This window comes from Nerophis lumbriciformis, linkage group LG04, assembly GCF_033978685.3.
Source record: "Nerophis lumbriciformis linkage group LG04, RoL_Nlum_v2.1, whole genome shotgun sequence".
Classification (NCBI taxonomy): domain Eukaryota; kingdom Metazoa; phylum Chordata; class Actinopteri; order Syngnathiformes; family Syngnathidae; genus Nerophis; species Nerophis lumbriciformis.
The window spans coordinates 21,682,501-21,694,368 of record NC_084551.2 but is presented as its reverse complement, the minus strand read 5'-3'; the positions used below and the strand labels follow the sequence as shown (position 1 = coordinate 21,694,368).

At 39.2% G+C, this 11,868-nt stretch overlaps 1 protein-coding gene across 1 annotated transcript in view; it reads right to left on the bottom strand.

The window, feature by feature from the left end:
• Positions 1-8,401: 8,401 nt before the first annotated feature.
• LOC133597741 (exostosin-1-like) overlaps positions 8,402-11,868 on the bottom strand; it is a 49,421-nt gene continuing 45,954 nt past the window's right edge. Inside the window, exons 9-11 of the mRNA XM_061950723.1 lie at positions 11,203-11,363; positions 10,958-11,129; positions 8,402-10,845 (exon numbers count right to left, since the gene is read on the bottom strand). Coding sequence (XP_061806707.1) covers positions 10,660-10,845; positions 10,958-11,129; positions 11,203-11,363 — 519 coding nt within the window. The 3' untranslated portion in view covers positions 8,402-10,659. The remainder of the gene's footprint in view (positions 10,846-10,957; positions 11,130-11,202; positions 11,364-11,868) is intronic.

Here is an 11,868-nt window from a genome sequence, read left to right as displayed (position 1 = left end):
TTCTTTTCATGGGGCCCAAAATCCCTAGCGGCGCCCCTGCAAGTATGCCTTCAGTCATCAACAATTGCATCATCAGAGAAATGGACATTGGAACAATATAGGACTGACTTGGTAGGATATGTACAGCAAGTAGTGGACAGAAAGAGAGAGAGATCAGAAAGTATAAGAAAAAGTGCCTACATTTGATTACTTACATTTGATTATTTACAATCCGAAGAGGTATGATGAGGAAGGGAGGGTGTTAGTTTAGGGTTGAAGTTGCCTGGAGGTGTCCTTTTAGTGCGGTTTTGAAGGAGGATAGAGATGCCCTTTCTGTGGCACAATTACCTCCAAAGACCAGAAAAAAAGCACGAAGAAAAATAATTTAAACTTGGCAAACACGGCTGAGAAAGGCTCCAGCGCCCCCCCGCGACCCCGAAATGGACAAGCGGTAGAAAAATGTATGGATGGAAACGCGGCCTAAACCTCCTACAGGTACAGGACATATAATAAAAACGATCGGGATAATAATACTACCCACTATTTAAAAAAATAAATGTCAAAACCAATAAAATAAAAAGGCAATATCAAGTACATTTATTGAAATGTAAACATTAAGAAAGACTAAGAGGCTTCAGTATGTGGAATTAAACTATGGGATGGATTAAGTAAAGAAGTTAAACAATGTACTGAGATCCAGTTGACGAGGTTGTTCATATTAAAAGTGCTTACAAAGTACAAAGAAGAAGAATTATTAGAAAAACTTCAACATTATTGAAAATAAGATATTATTCATCTCAGAATGTTTATCATGACTGACTTAATTATCTATTACAAGAACTGCTGTATTAATCATTCACTGATGTCATTGTGCTACAAAAAGAAGTCAGTAAATGAACCTATGTATTTGAAAACGCTCTGAATTGGAAAGGAGTAGGATTAAATAAGCTTTGCATCTTCCTACTCCTTTTCGGACATGATGTAAAGTGAAATGATATGACATTGTGTGATGTATTATGCTGCAAGTGTGTTCATGTTCAAAATAAACTAAAGAAAAAAAAAAAAAAAGGCTCACATTGAGCATTTTTTACAGTTTGCATGTCCCTGCATTTACAGCGCTTAGCTTTTTCCATTTGTTTTTATGCTACAGCCTTTTTCCTAAATGGAATGAATACATTTTATCCACAACATCCTCAACATTGTATGTTTCCATGATGACAATGTCAAAAATTATTATTTAATCAACGCTTCATTTTTTCCACATTTTGCTTCATTATAGCCTTATTCCAAAATGGAATACATTATCTTTTGTTCTCAACATTCTACAGACAATACCCCATAATGACAATGTGAAAAGTGTTTTTTTGGATTGCAAATGTATTAAGAAATAAAAAAATACATACAAAACACATGTACATAAGTATTTACAGCTTTTGCTCAATACTTTGTTGATGCACTTTTGGCAGCAATTACAGCCTCAAGTCTTTTTGAATATAATGCCACAAGCTTGGCACACCTATCTTTGGGCCGTTTCTCCCATTCCTCTTTGCATCACCTCTCGAGCTCTATCAGGTTAGATGGGAAGTGTTGGTTTTCATCCAGGATATCTCTGTATATTGCTGCATTCATCTTAGTCTAGTCAGGGAGGAGAACACGAACCCGACGGTCACTTTGTCAGAGCTAAAGCATTCCAACCTGCCAGGAGGACAACCATCTCTGCAGCAATCCACCAATCAGGGCTTTATGTTAGAGTGCCAGACGGAAGCAATTTCTTAGTAACAGTTTGCCAACATGCCAACATTAAATACTGTCAGACCATGAAAAACAAACTTCTCTGGTCTGATGAGACAAAGATTGAACTCTTTGGCCTGATCATCATGTTTGGAGGAAACCAGGCCCCGCTCATCACCAGGCCAATACCATCCCTACAGTGGAGCATGGTGGTCAGCATCATCATGCTGTGGGGATGTTTTTCAACGGCAAGAACTGGTAGACTAGTGAGAATAGAGGGAAATATATATGACTGCAGCAATGTACAGAGACATCCTGGATGAACACAAACACTTCCCATCCAACCCGATGGAGCTTGAGAGGTACTGCAAAGAGGAATGGGCAAATCTGCCCAAAGATAGGTGTGCCAAGCTTGTGGCATAATATTAAAAAAGACTTGAGGCTATACTTACTACCAAGGGTGGATGAACACAGTTTTGAGTAAAAGCTGGGAATACATGTGATTTTTTAATTTTTACTACATTTGCAAAATGAAAAAAAAAAAAAAAAAAAAATGGAATAAGGCAGAATCCTTTCAGCCTCGGGGCCCTGCCTTAAATTGCATGTCGTGGGTTTGACTTTTAAATTATTTTAAGTTTTTGTATAGTATTTCTGTCAAAATGTGGCGGCGGTCATTTATTACTTGCAAGAGAAGTGATTAATCCATGTCGCCACGCCCTCACGTTCCCTAAGATCCTCTTCATCCATCCATCTCACTGTCCCTTTCTTTAAACTGTCCACCATGGGTGCCCGAGCTTTCAGCCGCTCTGCCCCACATCTTTGGAACTCTTTACCACCAGACCTTCGCAACTTAGATTCAATATCCCTCTTCAAATCAAGACTCAAAACACACCTATTCCTGACTGCTTATCCATTGTAATCATCTTTTCTTTTCTCTTTGTTGTTGTTGTTGTTTTTTTTATCCAATTTGATTTTATTGTTGTGATTTTGTACGGTGTCCTTGAGTGCCCAGAAAGGCACCTTATAAATAAAATGTATTATTATTATTAATCAAATGACACATGTTTATTATGAACCCGACTGTAGTCACAAAGTGAGTGAGCATGATGTGCGTTTGACTTTCGGATTATTTTGAATCTTTGTATTTTATCTCTATTCAAATCTGGTGGTTGTCACTAATTACTTGCGGGAGGTGCGATCAAATAATTTCAATGACACGTCTACAGTCGCAGGTGAGTGAGCACGACGTGTGTTTGACTTCTGGATTATTTTCAGTCTTTGTATTTTATCTCTATCCAAATCTGGTGGTTGTCATTAATTACCTGTAGGAGGTGCGATCAAATAATTTCAATGACAAATCTTAGTTACGAACTCGGCTGTCATCGTAGGAAGCCAAGGTGATGTGTGTTTGACTTTTGGATTGTTTTGAATCTTTGTATTTCATATCTATTCAAATGTGGCGGTTGTCATTCATTCACTTGCGAGGGGAGGGACATATTTATACTAGGAACAAGGTATTTGCGGGTGAGCAAGTATTCTGTGGTTTTGACTTTGGAATTATTTTGAGTCTTTGTACTAGTTTTCATTTACAATGTGGCAGCTGTCATTAATTACTTGGCAGAGGTGCAATTGATCAAATGGTGCAGATGGTAGAGCATCCCTGAAGTTCCAGGTTCGTTCCCAGCTTTGGCCGTCCTAGTCACGACTGTTGTGTGCTTGGGCAAGGCACTTCACCATTGCTCCTGATGGGTCGTGGTTGAGCTATGTGTGCGTGAATGGGCGAATATGATGTATAATGTAATTAAGATTAAAGTACCAATGATTGTCACACACACACTAGGTGTGGTGAAATTTGTCCTCTGCATTTGACCCATCCCCTTGTTCACCCCCTGAGAGGTGAGGGGAGCAGTGGGCAGCAGCGGTGCCGCGCCCGGGAATCATTTTTGGTGATTTAACCCCCAATTCCAACCCTTGTTGCTGAGTGCCAAGCAGGGAGGTAATGGGTCCCATTTTTATAGTCTTTGGTATGACTCGGCCGGAAGTGCTTTGAGTATCATTCCAGGTATTGCAAAGCGCAATATAAATACAGATCATTTAGTTGCTGGTGAGTAAGTGTTCTGTGGTTTTGACTTTTGGATTATTTTGAGTCTTTGTATTTTTTTTCTATTTACATGTGGCAGCAGTCATTAATTACTTGCCAGAGGAGCGATCGCTTTAATCAAATGACACGTCTAAATAGTCAAAATTACAAACATGAATACACAGTACGGGTTTGACTGTTCATGACTGCTGCTCATTGACTACAGTTGTGTTTCATATTCCTTTCTGCACAGCTACCTGTTGAAAAAGTCTAGCCAGTACGGTAACCACTAGGCTACTCAGTGGCCTAGTGGTTAGAGTGTCCGCCCTGAGATCGGTAGGTTGTGAGTTCAAACCCCGGCCGAGTCATACCAAAGACTATAAATAATGGGAACCATTACCTCCCTGCTTGGCACTCAGCATCAAGGGTTGGAATTGGGGGTTAAATCACCAAAAATGATTCCCGGGCGCGGCACCGCTGCTGCCCACTGCTCCCCTCACCTCCCAGGGGGTGGAACAAGGGGATGGGTCAAATGCAGAGGACAAATTTCACCACACTTAGTGTGTGTGACAATCATTGGTACTTTAACTTTAACTTAAAAATAAAGAAATAAATATTTGCTAATTATTATTTGCAGGTCAATTATAGTGACATATAATCCTTCAGATGGTGAATCACCTTTATGACACACGGACACAGTATCAGTGCCATGTCTAGAGGCAGTGGGTGGGGCGTAATTTATGCCTCACTTTATTTACTAGCATACCTTAACATACAGTATGACAAAGAAAGTACATTTTGCATTATAATAAAACAATAATGGTGATTATCAATCCAATTATCTTTCTTTTTTTTTTTTTTTTTAACAATGATCCATGTTTTCTGTTTATGTGCCTATCACTCTTTACTATACCATCTGAAAGCTAAATGATGAGAACCAGGCGCCAATGCACGCAGCAAAATCCATTTTACAAGCAGTATATTCAATATAATATGCCGGGAAAAGAGACTCTCAGTTAAATTGCAGTAAATGGGAGACAGGAAAGCGGATTTGTTTCATAGGCTACGGCATCTGCTGTTGTAGGAAGGCTGCCAGCTGAGCATGTTTATGATTTATCAGCAGCAGGAGGCCGTGTCATCGCACAGGGATTTCTGCGACATTAGCTGAAGCACCATCTTCTCTGGCATCAAAGTAATCCTATACTGTCACAGCGTGCTTTTACACTGGATTTGTTGCACATACTACTTGCATACAGTTGAGGTCAAATATAACACATTAATAAAATCACATTATATGAAAACCCAAGATATTTGCATTTATTTACAACACTCTACCTAATGCAGCCTCCTGAGGACAATGACACAGTTCCAGTCTTTTTGCCATCTGTTAAACAAGATCATTTCATCCCAGAAGGCAATTTCTGCGCGCTGATATGAAGAATGACACTTCACCTCCATCCACAGGGGCTCCACACACTGTACAAGATGATGCACAAGGCATGTTTCAATTATACGATAATGTGTCGCTTTGTGAAACAACTTGACTAGATTGAGCGCACTCCCAGGACTCAAAAGGTAGCAGGAGATCTTCATTAAATCAAAATGTAGATTGATGGATGTACGTAATTAGTTTGATCTCATGAAATGAATTGTTTGTGACTCATCTGAAAGCGTTCAATCATGTTTCCACAGGGAGTCCCTGCCAAAAAAAAATGTACAAATGAGATTTGGCACTCGTCAAATTCACTCCTCAAGAAAACTAATAGAAAAACGAAGAAAAAAATATGGCAGAGTATCTCATATTGTTGCCATTAAATGGGAAAATGCAGGTTGTAAGCATTAGTCTGTGAGTCTATGGCTATTCAAAGTGATTGACACAATAGCGGCCCTTCGAGTTCAGTTCAAAACTTGGGAGACAAACAACTTTGCAGCAAATTTCTAAAAACACAAGACTGTTGTATAGATGACCTTGGACCACTGTATACACATTGGCAGATCTTTGCATTGACATGTAACCTTGCTCGCAAACATAGAACACCGGGGTCCAAAATTGTGATTTACATAACTGAAGCATTACTAAAGACAGCCCTTTAAGTCCTCTCCTTTTTGCATACTTGCCAACCCTCCCGGATTTTCCGGGAGACTCCCGAAATTCAGCGCCTCTCCCGAAAACCTCCCGGGACACATTTTCTCCCGAAAATCTCCCGAAATTCAGGCGGACTCAGGTCCATGCGGACCTGAGTCCGCTTTCCCACAATATAAACAGCGTACCTGCCCAATCACGTTATAACTGTAGAATGATGGAGGGCGAGTTCTTGGTTTCTTATGTGGGTTTATTGTTAGGCAGTTTCATTAACGTCCTCCCAGCGCGGCAACAACACACAACAGCAGTCACGTTTTTGTCTACCGTAAAGCAGTTCGTCTGCCGTAAACAGCAATGTTGTGACACTCTTAAACAGGACAATACTGCCATCTAGTGCATTTGATGAAAGCACTTTTGTGCGTGTCACACAGCAATGCATCATCAGAGAGGGTGTTCAGCATGGTTAAAAAATAGTGACAGAGAATAGAACAATGATGGACAATTCAATGAGTAGATGAGTGTTATGTGTGTGTATATGTGTAAATAAATGAACACTGAAATTCAAGTATTTATTTTATATATATATATATATATATATATATACGTATATAATAAAATAAATATATATTTATAGCTAGAATTCACTGAAAGTCAAGTATTTCTTGTATATATATATATATATATATATATATATATATATATGAAATACTTGACTTAGTATTTCTTATATATACATATATATATGAAATACTTGACTTGGTGAATTCTAGCTGTAAATATACTCCTCCCCTCTTAACCACGCCCCCCACACCCGCACCTCCCGAAATCAGAGGTTTTAAGGTTGGCAAGTATGCCTTTTTGGCAGTTACATATTTTTTCATTATAAGATTTATGTAAGGTGTTGCTGTAGCTTGTTTACTTTCTGATGCAGTCACTAATCATTTGTAGAACAGTGGTGTTCCTCAAGGTTCCATTTTAGGTCCATTCTATTTCATCATTTGGGCTATTCAACTGGTGGCCTGTGAGTCCAGTTCAAAAAAACTTGTGACAGACTCACTTTTTGCAGTTAACTCTGACAAAATAGACCAAACTCAAATGTCACTGTAAAGGATGCTGGTTGTCCGGAATATCTAAAACAGTGTCTTTCAACCACTGTGCCTTGGCACACTAGTGTGCCGTGAGGTACGGCCTGGTGTGCCGTGGGAGATCATGTAATTTCACCTGTTTGGGTTCAAAATATTTTTTGCAAACCAGTAATTATAGTCTGCAAATAATGTGCCGTTGTTGAGTGTCGGTGCAGTCTAGAGCTCGGCAACGTAACCATGTAATACTCTTCCATATCAGTAGGTGGCAGCCGGTAGCTAATTACTTTATAGATGTCAGGAACACGTTGTGTGAGACGACGATGGTTTGTTGTGATCACAATATGCAGACCACAGCGGGAGGCAGCGTGCAGGTGAAGTGAAACGGTATCTAATGCTTAAACCAAAAATAAACAAAAGGTGAGTGCCCCTAAGAAAAGGGGAAGGCTATTCAGAACGAAACTAAAACTGAACTGGCTACAAAGTAAACAAAAACAGAATGCTGGATGACAGCAAAGACTTACAGCGTGTGGAGCAGACGGCGTCCACAAAGTACATCGGACCATTACATGACAATCAACAATGTCCCCACAAAGAAGGATAGCAACAACTTATATAGTCTTGATTGCTAAAACAAATCAGATGCAGGGAATAGCGTTTAAGACATGAAACTGCTACAGGAAAATACCAAAAAAAGACAAAAAGCCACCAAAATAGGAGCACAAGACAAGAACTAAAACTATACGCACGGGAAAACACCAAAAAACTCTAAATAAGTCACGGCGTGATGTGGCAGGTCGTGACAGTACACCTACTTTGAGACAAGAACTATAGTGATGCATGGTTGGTTATGGTTTGAATTCATATCCACCATTTGCGAGAAATACTTTTTATTATGCTTTCTGCTGGTGGTGTGCTTTGGGATTTCTTCAATGAAAACAATTTGCCTTGGCTCAGAAAAGGTTGAAAAACACTGGTATAAAATAATACTGATAATGAAGGGTCCTTATTAGTTTTCTGGAAAAAAAACAATTTAGTTGACTACCCCTGGTCTGTGGTGTTGTATTTATACTGTATATTTTTGTAGGCGAGGGCTTTGCATGTGCATTTTCAAAGAAAACTGCTGAGCGGGATCGCCCTAGATGCATGCAGTTATTTATGCAGCATGTCTCCACCAATCTCCCTGCTGACAGATTTATGTAAACACATCAGTTACATAGCATGGGATGAGGTCCACATATACACAAGGATGAAAACTAAATGCACATTAATGTAGCTGAGAAATGTGTTGCAATAAAGCGGGTAAGAGAAGGGGGAATACATGGAATGTGAACATTCAATTTCCTGTTTTGAAACCTGGATAGTTATTCAGGTCCAAAAGAGCTAAAAGAACAACAATTTTAAAGAACTCACAGCCACGTGTCATTTATTAAAACATTTTATTTTAGAAAATTATTGTACAAAAATGTGATTTCTTCCACTGTCATTCCATTTCAGTCTTTACACTTGCAGCATTTAAGAAAGTGAAAATAGCAGGCAGAGATTCAAAGGCGGGAAAAAAAGAAGAAAAAGACCATTAGGTTGAATAACGTATAGCAGGGGTGCCCAAACGTTTTGCCTCCAAGTGCCAAAGTGAAAATGTGCTAATGGTCCGCGGGCCAAACAGAGATTTTAAGCATACAGCTGCACAATTAGTGAGTAGTTTAATTTCATACCGCCGTTATTTAAAGGTAGTGGAGATCATAATGTTCGATAGATGGCAACCGGTTAGCCTTGCAGACATACCCTCAATGATTGTGTGAGCTTAAAAGATTATGAATATGTATTGAATTCATGGGCGCCACCCTTTGGCGGGCCAAAAGAAATGACTTGGAATTTGGCCCGCGGGCTACACTTTGGGCACCCCTGGTGTAATCTGTACACAAAATTAGGTGACCTGTATTTCCTAACTCACAATACAATATATATGTATTCAAACAGGATGTTGGAAATGTTCATAGAACCAATAGGAATGTCAGCATTCCGGTGTTGAACGACAATGGCATTCAAGAGAGCCTGTACGTCCGGATAGTGACAAGCGGCAAAACGAAAAGGTACTTGGTTCTGACACAAGGCTTTATTTAGGGAAAAATGTATTTCTTTCTGAAGGCACCTGAATATATACTAGCCTCTGAAACAACACAACGAAATAAAAGGAGAAAATGTAATTCGTAATATTGCACCTATTTTCAAATATCTTGAAAGCATTGGGGTTTAGAAATACTAGGACAGAAAATAGCACATTTTGCTGGAATAGAACACTCATTTCTTACAGAAACACTTGAAAGAATTCATACATATGAGAATACATAGCATTCCCCATACAGTATCAACCATTTCAAAAAACTTAACTATTGGCACATGTTGGGGTAAAGTGTAGAGGATTGAAGTTTAAAGACATTCTACAGAATAATGAAATGTTGCTGCTATGTTTTTCCTTGATTATGCCATAATTTTTAAATCATTCATATAACACTTTCTGATATGAATCCACAGTTTCTGAGTCAAATGACAGCTTGTTGTCCTCACAATAACAGGAGGTATATGAGATAAAACCCGTCAGAATCATTAAGGCTACTGGTTTATGGACGACTACTGCAAAAAATTTAGTCAGCTTTTTTTTTTTATGGCTGCCAATTAGAATTGTATAAACACGCTGGCTTATTTTTGAGCAATTACTCCAAATGTAACTAATTAGTGGTGTGAACGTCATAAGAATAAAGAAGGGTGAGTACCATTGGATCTGATTGTCAGTGGACAAAAAAAGTGAAATATGCTTGACAGTATTGCATAAATGACTCTGTATGCAGTGTTTATTTCACATGCAGTCCACAGTGGTTTAATCCTCTATACTCAAACCAGCAAATATTCAGTCACATAGGGCCGGTAAATAGAAAAACAGAGGCTAAATTGCAAAAAATAGTTAGAGTCAGTCAGTGTGTAAGTTGTCCCAACATGTACAGAATACCAACAATTTAGTTTGTTAAACATTAAATCCAAACCTTTTTTCATGAGAGAAATGTGAATGTTGTCTCAAGTGTGAGCTTCACCATTTTATCAGTCAAATTATGAAAACTGAAAAGCAGCAAGATACTAATTTTCAAACACGTCTTTCTATCTGGCGCTACAAATAAAAATGATAAACTTGAGGCACAGTGAACAATAAGAACCTAACTCTGGTGAAGGGCTTGTAGTTGCTCTCTTCAAAATAGAGGCAGCAGTACTTCAAAAAAACGACTAGAACTGTAAAAAGACATCCCAAATACTGGTATCCTCTTAATTCTAAGTAATATGGTATATGTAACTTTTATAATTAGCACAAACCTTCATGAACGTGTGCATAGTGTACGGAGAAGAATGGTTTGATGAAGTTTGGGACAAGGAAAACACTTTCTACTAACCATTGCGAGACTTTGGAAATTCCAGTTCAAAGTCCCTCAGTGTGATGTACCGGGAATAAAGATGAAGCTGTACGCTTTGCTACTGCCCAATTCATGACAGATAAGGGTAGAAAAAAAAGATAGCGTAAAGAGGACACTAAACTTTTCCTTCTTGCTTACTTCAATCAATGTTCTTCTCTATTGATCCATCTGTGCAATTAAAGAAATAAGACACCCCCTCACTCTTTCCCACTTGTGTCCAGAGAGCAGGGGGGCTCTGGAGGGTTATAGCCTCTCAATGTCCCTGTACTTTTTCCTCAGTATGGACACCTGGTCTTTAAAGAGGACCGGGTCCAGCCTCATCTGAGAATGAACCAGTGGCATCGTGCCAAACCAGTTGGCAAACTTGTTCATGCAAGTCTGACGCTGAGCAAAATGGTCGGGGTCAGCCCAGCGAGAGGCCCGGGAGCTCTGAGGGGGAGTGGGGGAGATTGACAAAGATGAAGTTGGTGCAGAGAAAAAGCATTTAGAAATGATCATTTTAGTTAAAATAGAAAGACTGAAAATGTAGAGCATTGCTCACCTGGGCCATCATAGTCTCCTTGTATTGTTTCTTCTGGGTAACCTTGATGGGGGGCAACTTCGAGACAGAAGAGACAAGGAAATTCATCAAAATGTCCTCACAGTTAGACATCTGATCCACCATGGTCTTCAGACTGGTGGGAAGGTATGTAGTGTACAGGTAGTGGTAGTATCTGAGGACAAAGACAGTGTTAGAATAAGTAAAAGAGCATGTATATACAGTAAACAGAGGGTGGGATTAAGTACTTGTGATAGATGGCAGCACCAGTCAGCACCATGGAGTAGTCATTGGTCCATTTGGAAGTGTAACCCCAACGCTCCTTGTTGCTATCCCAGAAGTGGCTGCGGGCTGGGTACCCTACAATACGATCTGGAAAGCTCCGCCACACTGTAAAGGCAAACTCCACCTAGATAGACATGTAGGAATAAAAACTGGATCAGAAAGATATGAGGGAGATGATCATGCTCAGTTTAGATTGACGGCAACAAAAATGTAGTGCTTAAAATTACAGCGGTGCCTTGGTCTTTGTTATTTATTCGTTTCAAAGGGTCAGATGAAAACAAAAACGTATGAACACTCGGGAGGGGCGATATGGCCAAAAATCTATACCGCGATATATATTGCAGCCTCCTGCAATAAAGATACATGTCACAATATAATATTTGTATATAAATGAGGCTCCTAATTTGGCTGCAGACATATGCGGTAACATATTGCGTAATTTTCAGTTGTATTATTTTCTCAAAACTATTATTAATCTACTTGTTAATTTACTGGTATTAGCTGGTTACTTTCTGTTCTAAAATGTTATTTTACAGCCGTACTTCAAAAAAGCAGAAACTTGTTACGTGTTATTTATCAAAACTGATGACATAGAGATGAAAAACTTTCCAATTGGACTAGCTATCAGG